The sequence below is a fragment of the Tympanuchus pallidicinctus genome, unplaced genomic scaffold (assembly GCF_026119805.1).
Source record: "Tympanuchus pallidicinctus isolate F22 unplaced genomic scaffold, pur_lepc_1.0 scaffold21, whole genome shotgun sequence".
Classification (NCBI taxonomy): domain Eukaryota; kingdom Metazoa; phylum Chordata; class Aves; order Galliformes; family Phasianidae; genus Tympanuchus; species Tympanuchus pallidicinctus.
This window is the reverse complement of record NW_026294733.1, coordinates 1597612-1615228: the sequence shown is the minus strand read 5'-3', so window position 1 is coordinate 1615228 and position 17617 is coordinate 1597612. Positions and strand designations below refer to the sequence as shown.

The 17617-nt window shown below is 42.2% G+C and overlaps 1 protein-coding gene across 2 annotated transcripts; it reads left to right on the top strand.

The window, feature by feature from the left end:
* The first annotated feature begins 29 nt into the window (after window positions 1-29).
* GEMIN5 (gem nuclear organelle associated protein 5) lies at window positions 30-17355 on the top strand. Of its 2 annotated transcripts, none has more exons than XM_052684630.1 (28): window positions 30-225; window positions 332-486; window positions 1411-1592; window positions 2313-2464; window positions 2686-2802; window positions 2987-3119; window positions 3325-3484; window positions 4103-4315; window positions 5039-5124; window positions 5650-5744; window positions 6376-6512; window positions 6911-6984; window positions 7364-7545; window positions 7639-7778; window positions 8324-8495; window positions 8751-8978; window positions 9466-9579; window positions 10006-10134; window positions 10720-10815; window positions 11095-11232; window positions 11771-11918; window positions 12110-12229; window positions 12543-12753; window positions 13403-13660; window positions 14188-14350; window positions 14758-15325; window positions 15595-15691; window positions 16740-17355. In XM_052684630.1, the coding sequence occupies exons 1-28, from the start codon at window positions 75-77 to the stop codon at window positions 16893-16895; spliced, it is 4575 nt and encodes a 1524-aa protein (XP_052540590.1). In that variant the 5' UTR covers window positions 30-74; the 3' UTR covers window positions 16896-17355. The 2 variants fall into 2 exon arrangements, with proteins under 2 accessions (XP_052540590.1, XP_052540589.1); XM_052684629.1 differs by having other exon boundaries at window positions 31-225; window positions 2683-2802.
* The last annotated feature ends 262 nt before the right edge of the window (window positions 17356-17617 follow it).

Here is a 17617-nt window from a genome sequence, read left to right as displayed (position 1 = left end):
TTGCGACAGTTTGCGACGCTTTGCTCGGCGGGAGCTCCCGAGGTGAGCGTGTGGCGGCGGCGCGGCGCGGGACCATGGCGGCGGCCGTGCGGGTGCTGCCCGCCTCGCCCAACTGGTACTGCAGCCGCTGCAGCGACACCAGCGGAGATGGGCGGCTCTTCGGCTTCGCCGCCAGGCACCGCATTAGCGTGCTGGATGTCAGCACCGCTACGCCGACGTTTCACGGTACGGCCGCGATCCCTTCTCCCTGTGCGCGCCGTATTTATAGGAGCGGCCGAGATCCGGTCGGGTGCGGGGAAACCGCGTTCTCACAGCGCTTCTCTCGGTACAGGGGAGCTGATCGGGCACACGGAGCGCGTCGCCGCCTTCGCCTTCTGCCCGCACCGCGAGCACGGCTCTCTGTGCGCCAGCGGCTCGGACGACGGCAGCGTGCGGCTGTGGGACGCGGCGGGGCTGGCGCTGCGGGCAGAGTACGGCCTGCACCAGGTGGGAGCCGGGCCGCGGGGTTTGGTTCGGGGCGATGTGCCGCGGGCGGATCTTGAGCTGCCGGGCGGCTCGTTCCCTTAGTTTTAGGTGTACGCTGCCGGTACAGCATTGTAACGGGCTGTTGGTCACTGTCGGCAGCTCCTTGCTGCCGCACCCAGCTCGCTTTGCCGTCTCAGGGCTTGTGGGCAGTTACTGCTGCTCGGGAGACTGGCAGGTAAGTGGCAGCCCAAACAGTTTAGGACAGGGAGTGCTTGCAGGTTAGTTTCTGCTTGCTATCCTGGGCTGTACAGTTACAGAATGGTTGAGTTGGAAGAGAACTCAAAGCCCAAACCGCTGCCCTGGGCAGGAACACCTTTGTCCAGATCAGCCATCATCCAGGGTCTTGAGCACCTTCAGCAATGGGGAACCCCCAGCTCCTATGCAGCAGCAGCACCTCATCTCCCTCTGAGGATGATCACTAGGCAGCCAATGAAGGCAGGCTCTTAGAGCAATGTTCTGTTTTCTTTCCCAGAAGAGCCTCCTGCTAAATGCACTTCACTTTATATTCATAGGATCACAAGGTTGGAAAGGACCTACAAGATCACTCTCTGAGAGAAAAAGTTTTCCTTATGTCTAATCTAAACCTCCTATGGTACAACTTGTGGCCATTTCCTCAGGTCCTGTTTGTTGCCTGGGAGAAGAGGCGAAACCCCTCCTCGCCACAGCTTGCCTTCAGGAAGTTGTAGAGTGCAGTGAGGTCTCCCCTGAGCCTCCTCTTCTCCAGACTAAACAATCCCAGCTCCCTCAGCCATTCCTCATAAGACTTGTGCTCCAGACCCCTCACCAGTTTTGTTGTGCTTTAGTTCTTTAAAAGAACCTACAAAATGAATTTAGTTGGCCAAGCATGCTCAATGGCTTTACATGTATTCAATTGTCTTTCTTCAGAATGCAATCACAGCGTTACACTGGTCACCCCTTGTGAAAGATCTGATTGTATCCGGCGATGAAAAAGGGGTGATTGTTTGTTACTGGCATAGCAGAAGTGACAGCCAGCAATTCTTCCCAGAGCCTCGGACTATTTTTTGCCTTGCTTGTTCTCCTCATCATGAAAACCTGGTGGCTATTGGGTAAGTGTTAGGTTTTGCTTTCCATTCTTCATCTGAAAGTGTCTTGTTTGGATTTTTTATTGCACAGTTGTGAGGTTACTTTTAAGAAGTTTCAGTGGCTATTTTTTCATAGTATTCCAAATTGTATACAGCAATTTAGAAATAATATTCTGGTAGTTGTGCAAGTTGTACAATTCTGTAACCATTTATAGAAATGAATTTGGTTTAAACTCTGAAGATACTTAAGACATTACTTATTTTTAAATTAGATTTCATTAATGTTCATCACATTACAGGTTACCTCATCTAAAAAGTTTCATAGATTTATTAGCTTTTTGTTTACAGTTGCCATTCCAGTCCTTTGGACGCCCAAGACTGTATTGAATGAAGCAGGAATGTGAAAGCCTTTCAGATGGGAGAGATGGAGAGAATGAAAGTTATCTGTGGAAAAAGGAAAAGTTTTTCTCTTATAAAAGCCACTGTTACTTTTTAAGACTCTGACAACTGTATTGTGAATAAATTGGTGTTATTCTTGGAGCCAAATATACTTCTGGTGTCACTTCTCAAACAGAAGGCAGCTGTGTTTATGCTAGTGCGACACTTGAGCTCCAGCTGACTGGTCTCGTTGCCACCTGTGATTGGGCTTCTCTTACTGATCCTGGGTAATAGCCTGAAAATCAGATTAGATGTTCTTCCACAAGGATCTAACAATCTATCATTAACTGAAATCTCTGTTTTTAGCTACAAGGATGGCATGGTGGTTATAATTGATATCAGCAGGAAAAGAGAAGTTCTTCATCGGCTCAGAGGTCACGACGATGAAATTCATTGCCTGGCCTGGTGTCCTGTACCTGGTGAAGGAAGGTTGCCTGCTTGGCAAGATGAGCTCCAAGGTATGTACAAGTGATACATAGTTTGTGAAGTGATTTTTTTAGCTCAGGAAAATTCCCTTTGGAGAACTGAATTCCTTATCCCTGTGAAGTCAGCAGGTAGCTAATCGGATGGAACTGATGAGTTCAGTTAAAATGTTCTGATCCAGAGCAATAGGTTTTCAGCTTATGTTCAGAGCTTTGAATTCTAATGGTGTTTCCTTCAATGGTGTTTCCTTCAGAAGAAGGTGACGTTCCAAATGGGGAGCTTAAACAAGATACAGCCATGAAGAAAAGTTGTTACTTGGCTTCAGGAAGCAAAGATCAGACGATACGAATATGGAGCTGTACTAGAGGCAGAAGTAAGTAAGATTCTTAATTTAAGTGACAACAGTATGGGTGAAGTGCTCCTATCTGACTGTAGGTTTCATTTGCTAACCCAATAGTTTAAAGAGTGGAGAGCCTGCTTAAAGCTTCAGATTCACGGGTCTTTTTTTCTGAGAATTCAGATGTACGAAGTCGAGATGATCCCTTTCTTTTCCAAAGGTGTAATGACTCTGAAGTTGCCACCCACAAAGAGGAGAGGTGGAGCTGTTGATCCTGCTGTTAAAGAGCGAATTTGGCTCACTGTTCACTGGCCTTGTGGTCGTCCCACAGAAATTGTATCCAGCTCTTTTGGGTAAGTAGGAGACAAAGCACGTTAAGTGCAGACAGCAATTGTAAATTAATTCATTGATATTTCAAGAACAGCTGGCAGGAAACACTGACCCCTATCTTCCTTCCTTCTTGGTATAGTGAGGTAGTGGATAGATGTGCATTAGCACTGATAGTCTGTATTATTTTTTGAAGTGAAGGATGAAATACACATACTTTGAATTTTGCAGAGGAGAACTGCTACACTGGGATTTGACCCAACCTGGAAAACGCAAGTGGACGCTTCTGGGATCTTCAGAAGGACAAAATCACTCCCGTATTGTTTTCAATCTGTGTTCCCTGAAGCATCAAGACAAAGAGCTGCTTCTTTCCATTTCAATGGACAGAGATGTAAGAACCATTTTAAAAATTAACATCAAAATAGCGGCGGCAGTTCAGCCTGACTGAGTGAAACTAACGCTTTGATGACCACTTATTTTCTCCTAAAGCAGGCTTATCCCTGGCTTTTATAACATCATGGCTCGACATTTCTTCTCAGCACAAGTTGTGCATTTCTTTGTTAGCTTGTAAGCTCAAGCTTTTATCGTAGTGGACAGAATGGTTATGCCGTATGGGCTTGAAAATTAAATGTTCAACAGCTGGAACTCACGATTTCTGCCTTTTTTTTTTGGTGGGGGGGGGGGATGAGGGGGGGGCAAGGCGGCTAAGGAGGGAAGGGTTGTTGTTTGATTTGGGTTTTTTTTGTGCGTTTTGTTGGTTTTTTTTGCCTTTTACCAGCAGAGAGCCTATTTTGAATTCACAAGGACTACATAATTCTACATAATTAAACCGTAGTCCTTTTGTCTTTTCCACCACAGTCCTGCAGTTATTACAGCCCTGTCTTTGACGTGTGCTGCTTTGAGTGGAGATTGCGTACTTTGAGTCTTCCTCTCACTTGTGCTTTGTTTTTTCCCCTATCATACCACTGGCTTTAAATTTATCATTCGTTGTTCCTTAAATATTTTTTAGGTAAAGTGCTGGGACCTATCAACTCTGGATTGCAGCTGGTCAATGCCTTCCCTTGGGGGATTCGTCTATAGTCTCGCTTTCTCCCCTGTGGACCCAGGCTGCCTCGCTGTTGGTGTTGGAGACAGCATGATCCGTGTATGGAACACTTTGTCTATGAGCAACATCTATGATGTTAAAACCTACTGGCAAAGCATCAAATCCAAGGTTACAGCAGTAAGTGTGCTTTTGATTCCCTTTTTTTTCTCGTCTCTTTTCTTCCTCCATTTTTCGCTTGGAGGAATGTTTTTCTCTCGCTCTGAAGAAGGTTTTTCCCCAACTAAATACCATCATGCCAAGTTGTCACTTCTACTCTCAATTTGCATGATAAAATTTTAGAATTGCACAACGTTTCAGATGTTTTTAGATCACTGGGCATTTACATTGCACAGACTGAAAATGAGCTGAATTTCAGGTGGTTACTGTCTCACTTTGTTGGCTTTGTACGCCTCTGTGATTATTCCTTTTGTCATCCACGGTTTCCTTTGCTCTGCTAGGAAGTTTAATGTGCAAAAACTGGCACGGGTGTCTTCAGTTTAGGTTTTACCAGCAGTTGACTAAAGCTAACATCTAGTAGAAGGTGGCAGCATTAGAACACATTAGTTGGTCATGCCAAAAGCTTTCTCACAGTTCTGAAATATTCTCTGTTTCTATGTTGTAATGTAGATGTCAGGTAGTATTTCAATGATTTTAGTTCCTTTCATCTTGTCCCAATAACTGGCAAGGGAAAAGTCTTTGATTCACATCACAAAGTGTTTAAATTGAGTTGCTGTTATTGGCAGGGTGAAGATAAGGACAGTGCTTGCTCTTTGGTTTCAATGCTTAACTTTTTGTTCATCATTTTAAAATTAATTGTCCATTCCTTTTGTCATTATGGGGCTCTTTCTATTTTTCTTGCAGCTGGCTTGGCATCCAACTAAAGAAGGTTGCTTGGCTTTTGGAACAGATGATGGAAAAGTTGGCATATTTGACACATTATCCAGCAGGTAAGAAAGTAGTTTTCAAATTCATTAGTATCAGATCTTGCTGGCATGACAGCATGCATAGATGATGTGGTCTTTCCTGAGGCCTACATTTGCTATTTGTTAATAGTTAAATTAAAAATAGTAAGATGGATTTTAGGTGTGTCTTTTCATCTGTTCATCCTGACTGGTAGCTGCTGAAGTAACATTACTCAGACTGTGTAACATTCCCCTGTTGCAAGTCATCAGTCAGGGAAGACTTTGGTCAGAAACAGTTGCATAAAATGAGCGACATGCAGGTGCAATTCATTAAGTGTTCTGTTCTGATTTTAGTAGTGTTCTGCAGGAAGCATCAATGGCTGAGCCATTGCTTTAGTATATTGAAGCATCTGTTGTCTGTTTTCACTAGAAATACATTACTTCAATTTTGGGGGGGTTTTGCTTGTTTTGGATTTGGTTTAGTTTTGGTTTTTGTTTTGTTCTGCATTTTGTTCTGTATTTCCCTTTGCTGAAATCTGAGTACTCCTGCTTCCTTACCTTCTCGCACAGTGCTAAGAATAAGCCACCTCAGATCTCCAGTACTTACCACAAGAGGACTGTATACACATTAGCCTGGGGGCCTCCAACTCTTCCTCTATCTGCCGGTGAGTGTTACAACATCCTGTTACAAAGTAGAAATCCATAGAGAGCCCAGTCATGCCACAAAGTTGGTGTGCTTCCCTTCCTTAAGGATGCGAGCTCCATTTGCTTGGTAGCTGTCCTTTCTGTCCACTAAGGATGTGTTCTGCCTGAGGAATTGTTAATAGCAAGGGAGTAAAATAACCTGTTCTATGTTTTGAATTCTAGTAGCTTCAGGAAGTAGGTGGGAGTAGAGTACAACACCACATAGCCACACGTTTGCAATGCACTGAGATACTTGTACAGGCTCTCCACAATAATTGGTTAGGATCTAGTACAGATTCTTTAGCTCCATAAGTGTGTTTCTATCATTAGACCTAAACAGAATGGCTCCATTGGTCATCTTCTGCAACTTCCCCCCAAGTTTATTGACCAGAATTTAAAGGGAGTTTTAACACAGCAGCAATTGTGCTGTGGAGAATGAACGAGAGGTCCTTTTAGAGGATTGTATTTTGAGAATTTCTTCTTGCCAGATCACAGAGAATCAAAGCATACATACAGCATTTTAAAATAGTTTTGATCTGTAGTGAGAATGACTGCTTTTGCTAAGACTGATGAAGAGCATAGTATATTTACATTTTTTTCTCTGTTGAATAGGAGAAGAAGGTGAGCATCCCTCTGTAACTTTGTATAGTTGTGCTGGAGAAGGTATTGTTTTTCAACACAACCCTTGGAAACTTAGCGGAGAGGCAAATGACATCAACAAAACCATCAGGGACACTAATTCAATCAAAGTGAGTATGATTTTTGCCTTTTTCTATGGATCTGTGACTATAGTTGCTGTTGCCCTGTAGTTGTAGGCTTTTGAATTTTCTTGGAACATGTAGAGCTTTCTAAGGAGCACAGGGAGGTGGAGCATCAAGGTCCTTTTGGAATCCAGACAGATTTCATTGGACACATCCCCCTGCACTGCTAAAAACAGCCACTGTTCTTGCAACATCTTGCAGTTCATTCAGTCTTCAATTGCCCAAACTTACGTCACTGCTACAAAATGCAGCAGACACTTGTGTGGCTTCTATTTTGCAGACTAATTGTAATTCTGTCTAGTTGCCAGTTGTGTTCTGTTGATGTATGTGAGAGAGACCAAAGAGCTTTTGTGATGGCTGGTCATAGCTGTGCCTTCTCTCTACAGCACAAACTGCCTGCGCGTACAGAGATCAGCTGGAAACCAGATGGCAAACTCTTGGCCCTTGGCAATGAAGATGGGTAGGTTTCTCTCGTCAGGGTTGGCGCATGCACAACCTTAACCTACAGGAGTCACTGTTACGAAGCAAAAGTACTTTTGTTGTCCTGGTTTGGCTCTTTTCTTCCATTGCCAATGTATCTGAATTGTGAAAATACAGCATTCTTTGCTGGGATTTCATTTAGTTGCTCTCGGCATGGAGGATCTACAACATCATGTTACATCATTTTTCAAGGATCTCCTCATGACTGAAACTCATTTTCTTGATGTAAATTGGAGTGTGACTTGGATCCAGAACAGAAAATCTCATTTAGTTTCACAGACTGTCATTCAGGACAAACAAAACAAAATTGCATTTTCACTGACTGAAGGATTTCTCACGTTGTTATTCTTGCATTTCAGGTCAATTGAAATATTTCAAGCTCCAAGCTTGAAGTTGCTCTGCACTATCCAGCAGCATCACAAATTGATTAACGCCATTCGGTGGCATCATGAGCATGGGAGCGATCCAGAGTTGAGTTACTTGATAGCTTCAGGCTCAGTCAATGCCATTATCTATGTGCATAATCTGAAGAGTGTCATAGGTAATGGTTTGCAGGTTCTATCCCGTGTCTTGGCATCTTATTTTGTTTTCTTCTTGCTTTGAATTGCTAACTGTAGCTTTTTATTTCTTTCAGAGAGCACTTCAGAAAGTCCTTTGACTATAACAGAGCCTTTTAGAACTCTGGTGGGACACACAGCAAAAGTCACAAGTCTTTCTTGGAGCCCCCACCACGAGGGAAGATTGGTATCAGCTTGCTATGATGGCACTGCACAGGTACTTCTCTGCAGCCACTCAGAATTGTATTTCTTTTACTTTCAAATCATCCTTTCTGCAGTATTTTAGAACCAAGCTGATTGAACAGCAAAGCTTTTCTGAGTTCAGTTGCTTAATTTACCCTTGGCAACAATCTCATTTTGGATACCTGCTTTGGATACCTGATACAAAGGTATACTTTTTTCCTTTTGCTTATTCCCGCTTTTCTGACACGCTGCACAAATGAGAATATTGCAAAGAAGGCTTTTAGTCCAAACCTCTGGGAATTAACAAAGGGAAGCTGAGCAGTAGGTATGGCTTTGTGCCTTGCAATTTGATTTGTAAATCCAGTAGCATTTCTGGATTCTTAAGAAAGACATTAAGCAAGTACATTGGTACAAAAAAAGAAAGCTCTCTGAGTTTTCTCTATTTGCTTGCTGGTGACTGAAATGCCTCTGCAAACTCAGGAGAAGGCGAGCTCCTACAAATGTACATTGCTAAATTGGAAGCACAGAGTTTCATGGGTGGAAGAGGCTGAGTAATTAGGTTTGTTTCTTGGTCATAAGGTGTGGGATGTTATGAAGGAAGAGCCGCTCTGCAACTACCGGGGGCACCAGGGCCGGCTGCTGTGTGTCCAGTGGTCACCGGTGGACTCAGATTCCATTTATACAGGAGCTGATGATTTCTCTGTTCACAAGTGGCTCATCTCAAAGCAGGAGCATACACGGCCCCCTCAGGGTAAGTATATTCAAAGATCCTTCCCTGAAGGTGATTTGGGAGCCGAGAAGTAGAGAGTTGCCATGTTGAAATGGCAGTAAAGCTTTTATGCTGATTCAATACTGCCTGCTTCCCCTTTAGGGATAAATACTGTCTAGGTTTAAATTCAATTGTATTCTTATTTGCAAACTCAATGTTGATCTTGAGAGGCAAACACCTTATACCCCAAAAACGTCTACAGTAATATCAGAGTAACTTCTTTGTGACCTTTCATAGGCAAAAAAAGTATAGAATTGGAGAAAAAAAGAAGTATCCAACCGAAAGTAAAAGCCAAGAAGAAGAAAAAGCCTGTAGGAAAGAGTCCAACCAAGCAGGATCTAAGTGATGCCATGAATGGAGATGAGAGCATGAAGGATACATTGCTAGAGGAAAATGGAGTGTCTGACCATGAAGGAGAAAAAGAAGCTCAGGAGACAGAGTTGTCCAATAAAGATTGTGTGGCTGGTAATAAATTAATTTCTTAGTTTAGTGGCTTCCAGATTGCTTAGCCTTCAGAGCATCAGCAAGCCTAACATCTTTATGCAGGATTTTCTTCTAACACAATTTTACTGAAACAGTCCACCTGAGGGAAGTATGATTCCATAACACCTTTCATAACTTTATAAACTAATTGAAAGACAACCATTTCCAAACAAGAAATTCTGGACTAACAAAGTTAACTGTTTGCCTTGAAACAGTGTTATTTTTTTATCACTGTTGATTTGTGGTGATAAATCTTAATACTGATAGACTGTCATTAATATCTTCTGTCATCTTAGTTTTTGACAGTTCTGTGATGTTTTCTTATTATTTCCTTTCCCTGAAAGGCTATTAAGTTATATGACAAAGCAAAGCTTGCTTTCTATATATTTTGATATTATTGTTGCACAATATTAATGTCCATTATTTTGCATGTATTGTTTATCCTTTCTTAACCACTTCTTAACTGCAGTGCCCAAGGATACATCTTTATCTGCATATGATTACTCTTCATTCAGCTCATCAAAGCCTTTTGTAACCCAGAAAGCCACTCCTGTGAAAAAGGATCCACCCAAAGAGAAACCAGGTTGGTACATTTCAGATACTTGCACCTGTCCTATATCAAAAGAGTTCTTGGTTCTTGGTTTAGGCTTGGCTGCATCTTTCCTTCTTAACAAGTGGTGGAGAAAGAGAAGAGCGTGCTTGTAAAATGTCTTAAAGATTTCAAGTCTCTTATTTGCCCTGCTTGCCAGGTCAATTGAATATTGTTTAATATGGGCAGAGATGGTGCCTTACAGTTGCAAGTTTTAGTCTTGGCAGGCTGGCAGAAAAAAAAGCAAAGCAATCAGTATTTGAAAGTTATCACTGTAATAACAGGGATGCAGGTACCAGTTGAGTATGTTTTTTATTTTCTTCTGTGAAGAACAGGTAGGCTGGTTTCTGTTTGCTTTTCTGCATATGTCAGAGTTGTGCTTTCTCCATGCAACAGTGACTAAATGTATTGGTTTTTCAGCTCCTGATGCCTCTCTGAAGAAGAGGAAACCTCGCTCTCTTTTACCCTTCAGCACATCTATGGATCACAGATCAAAAGATGAATTGCATCAGGATTGCTTGAGGCTGGCAACGTGTCTGAAAACCAAAGGTATCAGTCTTAAACTGTAGCTTCCCCTCTCTGATCAGCTGGGTAAAATACTTAGAGGGAAGGTGCTCTAAAGTATTGAGAAGCATGTCGTGAATCCAAGGTCTCTGGACAACTTGGCATTAAGTTTTGGAAATGGTGATCTACTGTCTGTTGTAGTGTTGTGGCACTCTGTAGACACTCCAGACAGGTTTTTTTTTAGGATCCTGCTTTATAGAGATAGGGTAAGATTGTATAGCTTGGGGTTTTTTTTTTTTCTCCTTCAGAAGGTGAAAGGGAAAAGAAGTCACCAGGAAGACTTTTTATCATTGCAGTATTTTTCCCTAGATTGAGATCATTCCAAGGGAATTTCCTATGTTTGATTTGGAGTAAGTGTCCTGCACACACACAATTCTTCTGTTCAAACTTAGATGTAAGCTCTGAGTGACAATCTGCAAATGCACAAGCTTCTTAAATCTGCTGTAAAGAAAATGGAAGACAGAAATATTTGCAATAGCTGAGTGTGGTAGAGCAGTATACTGACTTGGCACGTCCTCGTTTCCCCTGTTGTACCAAATCCTAAACGTTCATTCTCTTTATCTGTGTTAGATCATAATGAAGATGTGTCCCCTGACCTCCAGAATCGCATCCACTTGGGGCTGTTCACAGACAGAGCTTCTCTGCACAACATGATTGATGTGGAAGGTAGGTGGAACGAGCCCAGTTTGGCAGTATGTCCATTGTCACTGCGATATTCAAGAACAAAACTCCTACTGCATATTTAAGTGCAGGATTAACAATGCAAGTCTGCTCAAAAAGAACAAAAGGCTTACTTTTCCCAAACAGTTTTTACAGCTTTCAAACACAAACCTAAAATGCTTTAAGCCTGAACAAGCTCATTTCTGTCAAGATATTTTACTGTGTCAAATAATGCTGGTGCACTCATTCTGAAAGATAACGAGGAAGCTTGTTTACTTCAAACAGGAAAATACCACTTGGAGAATGGACATCCAGAGCTCTTTCAACAGCTCATGTTGTGGAAAGGAGACATGAAGGGTGTACTCCAGGCAGCTGCTGAGAGGGGAGAACTGACAGACCAGCTGGTAGCCATCTCACCCATGGGTACGTTTGCTCATGTGACACATAAGCAGATGGAATTAGTTGCCAAACTTCACCTCGTTGTTTTAGATTGGAAACTCATTACTCTTCTGGATTGGATAGCAGTTTCTTCTTTAACAGTATGATGACAAAAATCAAATACAAAACAAATTCTATTTATGACAAAGCCTGGATGTTCCCACAAGCACCCTTAGAGTAGCGCAGCAGAAAATAAAGAGATTTCCTTTGGGACTTTCCAGAGAAGCAGGCTGTACCTCCAAGGGCAAAGATGCTGCTTTGTGATAGGTAGCAGTCCTGGCTCGCTGTTGGTTTAAATGTATTTTTAAGTTATTTTACTGCTAATGAAATCCTACAGTTGTTTTCAAGTCCAAGCTTTGTCCTGTTTTGTTGCCTCAAGTAGCTTGCATTAGAAAGATGAAAAAGTACCTAAGTGGGGGCAAAGAAAGTGCATGCTGAAGAAACCAATGAATTCTTGAAGAGAACAGGAATTTTTTCTGTTTTAGTTTTTTTGCCTGTAATTGTATTGCTTTCTCTTGTGCAGTTGGATATCAGGCTTGGGTTTGGACAGTAGAAGCCTTTGCAAAGCAGCTGTGTTTCCAGGAGCAATACGTGAAGGCTGCCTCCCATCTCCTGTCCATTCATAAGGTGTATGAAGCTGTCGAGCTCCTGAAAGTGAATAATTTTTACAGGTTGTTGCATGTTTGTGTTTTAGATTTTTTTCTTCTATTTTGTTTTTGTTGTTTGTTTTTTTTTTTTCCCCATGAAATACTTGAGGTAGTTTCTTTTTAAACGTAAGAGATGATTCCTTTATAAAAGGAGAAGGTATTTATGCATTTTTAATACAATCAATCTTCTGTCTGGTTTCTCTTACGTGCATTAGGGAAGCAATTGTAATTGCTAAGGCTCGGTTGCGTCCAGAAGATCCAATTCTGAAGGATCTCTACACCAGTTGGGCAGCTGTATTAGAAAAAGATGGTCATTATTCCATGGCTGCCAAATGGTAAGTGTTACTAGTAAGAAGACAGAATTGAGGGCTTCACATTTGTGATTACCAGTTACTAATAATATTTGGAATATTTTGGTCTGGGATTGCACACTGGCTTTGCTTGATGTTGTTTTTGGCTCCGGCATTTTTGGAGTTTTCAGACTTCTGAGAAGGATTCAGCTGAAATCCAGACACTAATTTTTGTCTCTTGAATCTATTTATTTGTATTACTCTTGTAAGCCATGCATGGTGTACATACCACCAGCAGTTTTATTCCGGACTATTAGGCTTTGTGACCTAGAGTCAATTTGCTTTTTTCTCTTTTCAGTTATCTGGGTGCTTCCTCACCCTACGATGCAGTTAAAGTGCTGGCAAAGAAGGGGGATGCAGCATCCCTTAAAACTGCTGCTGAGCTTGCTCTGATATCTGGAGAGGAGGAATTGTCAGCAAGTTTGTCTCTCAGATGTGCCCAAGAAATGCTGTTATCCAGGAACTGGGTTGGAGCACAGGAAGTCCTTCAGCAACAGAAAACTTTATTTGTGAGCCTTGTTCTTTCCTTTCTGCTTTATTTTAGCACTGTCTCTCTCCAGATTAACTTGATTAACTTTACACCTCTTCCTGTGTATTAACAATCCACTGGTAGCCCTGAGCTTGTTTTGCCTCAAAATTTTTTTTTCTAGAAGTTTATTGCAATGACACTTCAAAAAAACCATGCATCTTGGCAGAGAAAAATGGCCTATGATAGGGAGGCACGTAGGCTCAACACACGTTCCATCCATAAGAGGTAGTTCAGAAGGTTTTTCTGCTTGTTTTTGCTTTGCTTTGTTGTGGTGTTTTTTTTTGTTAGTTATATAGTGCAGATTTCTTTTTTAGTACATAGTAGTGATCATAATAAGAAAGGTAAAAGAGTGTTCACTGTTTACATTAAATGAATGAGTATCTCCATCTGAGGCTTAATCCAAGAATTTCTTATAGCACAGACTGAGAAGCAGAATGTTGCCTTAGCCTGTTTTGATGTTTCCTTCTGACCTTAGAGCCTCTGTCAGTACTTTTCCTTTAGAGCTGTAGTGGTGAAGCATGCTATCAGCAGCAGCCTGCTACTAGCTGTGTTTTTAATTTAGCCACTTGGTGTAGGCAGTAAGAGATTATTTTTCAGCTCAATGCTCTTGTTTTCTTCTCTTGTTAAAGGGGCAAAGACTCGTTTTCTGCCTCAACGAACTGCTTTGTAAGTGCCTTAGCGAAAGAAATCCCTGTAATCGAAGGAGCCCTGTGCCTCCCTGTTACCACAGCTGGGAGCTGAACAGAGATGCCTCCTTTTTCGACATGGTGATAGAGGTATGGCAGAAGGTCCTAGGCATGGACACCACTGAAAAAGCCACGTGTGCATGGGAGCAACTGCGCAGTGTTGAGCATCTTCCTTGTACCAGCAACACTCACCCAAAGCAGGTAACTGGACTTAAGTCTGTACACAACAAGCCTCCCTATGGCACGTGCAGCCACTTTGTGGTGTCCTGTGAGCTGTTTCCAGGAGATTGCTTTCTGCTACAGGACGAGGTTACAGTTTGGGAGAGTTAATGATGAGACAACTGGGGCAGCTTCCCCCAACAAGATTTTGTTTAGAACTGTCAGGGGAGGCCAGGATGCTTGCTGTTACAGATATGGTAGAGTCCAGGTATGGTCATAGACTGATGCTCTTGCAGCTCTTCTCTCTGCCCTCACTGAGTCACTGACCATTGGGGAACTTCTCAGCCACTTAAGAGGACAGAGGCAAGCACAGTTGCTGATAATTATAGTGACAGGTCATGTAAAGATGCTCTGATTTCCTACATAAAGGAAACCATGTAAGTTACATCACTGTTAAAATTTCTCTTGGTGGTTATGTGCTTCTGGACTTTTCTGTAATAGTTTTAACTAGCAAGTCATTCCTATTTAGCAGTATAACTCTGAACTGTGCTCTCTGCTGCTTCCTCTAGGTGCTTTTCTATATCTCCCATGACCTGACCCTCGCAGCACTGAGCTATCAGGCTGCTGCCTGGGATGATGCAGTGAAAAGTATTCTTGGTGCCGTGGCCCGTGGTTACGATGCTGGCAATTTTACTCTGATGCAAGAAATTTGCAGTATTTTCCTTCCTGAAGGTACGTCTCTTCTTGTACATCTCCTAGCAATGACAAATATAAGAATCTTCCTCGTAAGCAGAGTTATGTGTCCATTACATCCTTTGTTGCTCTTCCCTTTATTCTCCAGACTATGCAGTGCATTCAGCTGTAGCTGTTGATCACGTGAATATCCTAATTAGTGATTTAGGACACAAGGGAGTTGAGTATGGATGATAAGAAGATGCAGTCTCATGCTAGTTAGAAGAGAGTACTGTATTTAAAAGGATGGCAAAGATGTCTGCTTTTGCTTTTCTGCTTTCAGCGTCACACTGCTGCATCTGAGTAAATCTGTGTTAGGGGTCTCCTGTACAGCCATTCAGTTATTAGATCTGGTCTTTTTTATTTGGAAATCCTTATAATAGATTTGTAACTTTTTTTATTATTAGGCTGTGAGAACCTGAGAGACAAACTGGACAGCACAAATTCTCAAAGTGTAGATGCTTGCAGAAGTTTAGAGGGCTTTGTGGCTTATGGACTGCTGTATGACCTGTGGTGGAACCCACCCAAAAGTTCTTCTGCCATGCAAAAGGCTGGTTTGGATCCTGTGTTGTGTCCCACTGAGCAGACAGCTCTTGAGCAGAGTTGCATTCCTGATCACTCCTCTCCTGAAGAAACTCCTGATCAAACTGCAGTTGAGATGGATGAAAACCTCAGCAGTACAACTGAATTTAATAGGTGCAGCGACTCAGAAAGTAACTCAGTCAGTTTGGCAGACAGACAGTCAAAACTGAAAGGCTGCAAAGTGCTCCTTTCAGAAGCGATTGCTGCTTTACAGAGCACACAGAGAGATATAGCTGAGGTCCAGAAAATTTTGGCAGACATGATCCACCAGCATCAGCAGCAGAGGAATAACCCCCAGGGAAGCACAAATGGAAGTGTCCATGAGAACAACGTGCAGCAGAGTTCAGAGAACGAATGGGATGAACCATGCTCTGACAGCAGTCAGGTTAAGCGGTAAGCTTTCAAACATGAGATGGATTGAAAAGGGTAGCCTTTCAGTTGGTGCTTGTGCAGTGGATTTCTTACTTGCTCAGATTACTGCTAATCTCATGCTGCTCAATGAATGTATGCCTAAGAAGTCTTGCATTTCCCTAAGGCATTCACACGTGTGTGAACTTACTACAGCTGAATGACTTTTTGATAGGTGGGTTTATTATAGCAGGGAGGCTACACAGTCATTCAAACAAACCAATTACTCATAACACCTGCTCTTTTCTTAACAGTAAAGATGAAGAAAAAGAAACAGTTACCCTCCCTGAACTAACAAAGCGACTCTTAGAAGCAAAGCAGAAATTAGCAGAATTTCCAGACAGTTTAAAGGTAAGTTTTCAGTAGAGGCAGTATAATTCTGAAAGAGGACAGCCTTTTTGTAAGTCGTTGTAATGCTATAACATGATGGAAAGTACAGCAGTAATAGTGGGGTGGCAGAGCCCTAGCTGCAGCAAATGAGAAGCACAAACACAGAGCTATGGATACAGAAACAAAGGGAAAAAAAGCACTTACGTTTAGAAGGCTTCAGGCATGCAGGTTTCTCCAGCAAGATCCTCTAGCCTCCACTGCCAACCCTTAAAGGAGGCCTGGGAAGGGATGAATCCTGGCTCCACCCCTTCTGTCTCTCAGGAGCACTGCATGCACCTGAGCTCCCCTTTGCTGGCCCTGCCTTCCACCAGGTGCCCAATCACTGCTTCAGGCTGTGACTCAGCATTTCTGCTAGTTTGTTTATACAGAAGGAGCAGTGACTTTGTGCCACAGCTGCACTCTAGAAGTGTAGGATAAAGGTGTAATGTAAATATAAGCTGGCTGATATAGGTGGGCAGAATCGCCCTCCTTTTCCATGAATGAATCCCACAGCAATTTTGAGAGAATTAATACATCAGTGTTTGATTCTCGCTTCAAGCATTACTTTCTCCATGCAGTTGAAGCACATAGATGAAGTTTCTGCATGAGACAACTCAGTGGGATATCCTGTATGCATCTTTCCCATGTATTCTAAGAGCAATTCTATGCTATGTACAGTAATTCCACGTACAGAAGTAGTTTTGATAGTGAAGTCATGCATGTCAAGCATAACATGGCCTATTATTAATTAGAAACTGTTCAAATGACACATTGTGAGACTGAGAACCACCCCTCTCTGGTCTGTCATGTAAGTATTTACAGTGATTGTGCACAGGGGAGCAAACTTAACCAAGTTAAATGTGTGCTGGTGTCCTGGAAGAAGAGGAAAAAATCCATCTGACTCCTGACTGTCTCTCCCAGATAAGATACTGTAAAGCAGTGTTTCTAGATGCAGCTGCTTGAACATGTGGTAGTAGAACAACTCCAACTGAAAGAGTGGACTCACTTTTCGTTCTTTTTTCGTGTGCAGGTCTTTCCGTTCCCTGATGTGCTGGAATGCTGCCTTGTCCTCCTTCACATTGGAGCCCAGTGTCCTCCTGAATTACGTGAACAGGCAGTGGATCTCCTTAGGAAACATGGTAGTGCTGATGTTTATGGAAAGGCTGCCAGGAAGTTCTTGACGTGACCTTTTGAGACCAGACATCTCCTTTGAGCTGCTCACAGTTACTTAGCACCAATTAACACCAAGACTGTTCTTTCTTCAAAGTGAAGGCTTGTTTCTACAGATACAGTTACTGATGACTGCTGTTTTGGATAAAACTACAAAACAATTGGGTTTATATACATACATCCATGGTTATCAACTACTACTTAATGGGATTGCGTTAGGAAATTGAAAAGTAGTAGATTGCAGCCTTGAAACTTTACAGGAGTTTTATGGCACAGGAAGTGATGCTAAGGAAATCTCTTGGAATTTACATGCAAAGTAGTTTTGAGCAGCTGTCTTCCAGCAGAAGAGCACTAGCTGCCCTCTGAAGAAAATAATGATTCCTTCAAGTAGTCTGACCTTTGAACCAGTGTTGTGTGACTTTATAAAGTGTGACTTTATTTTCCCGTCTTTAAATAAAGTCTTCTACAAGCAGGAACAGGCATTTAATGAGATATCATTAGAAGTAGTTATTTGTGTTGTTGCTGGAACAATAGAAATTGAACATGCTGGACAAAGCAGGTGTTTGTTGCATGTCGTAAATTAGCTTTGTGTTTTGTTTGTTAGTTTTTAAGTATAGCGAGGGTAAATTGGAGGCAGTAACAAGTTCTCCAAGTGTCAAAAGTGATCCTGGATCCTGCAGTCCTGAACATGCACTGTTTTGGCCATTCTTACAGTTTACTAGAGCTTTTTCCATCTTA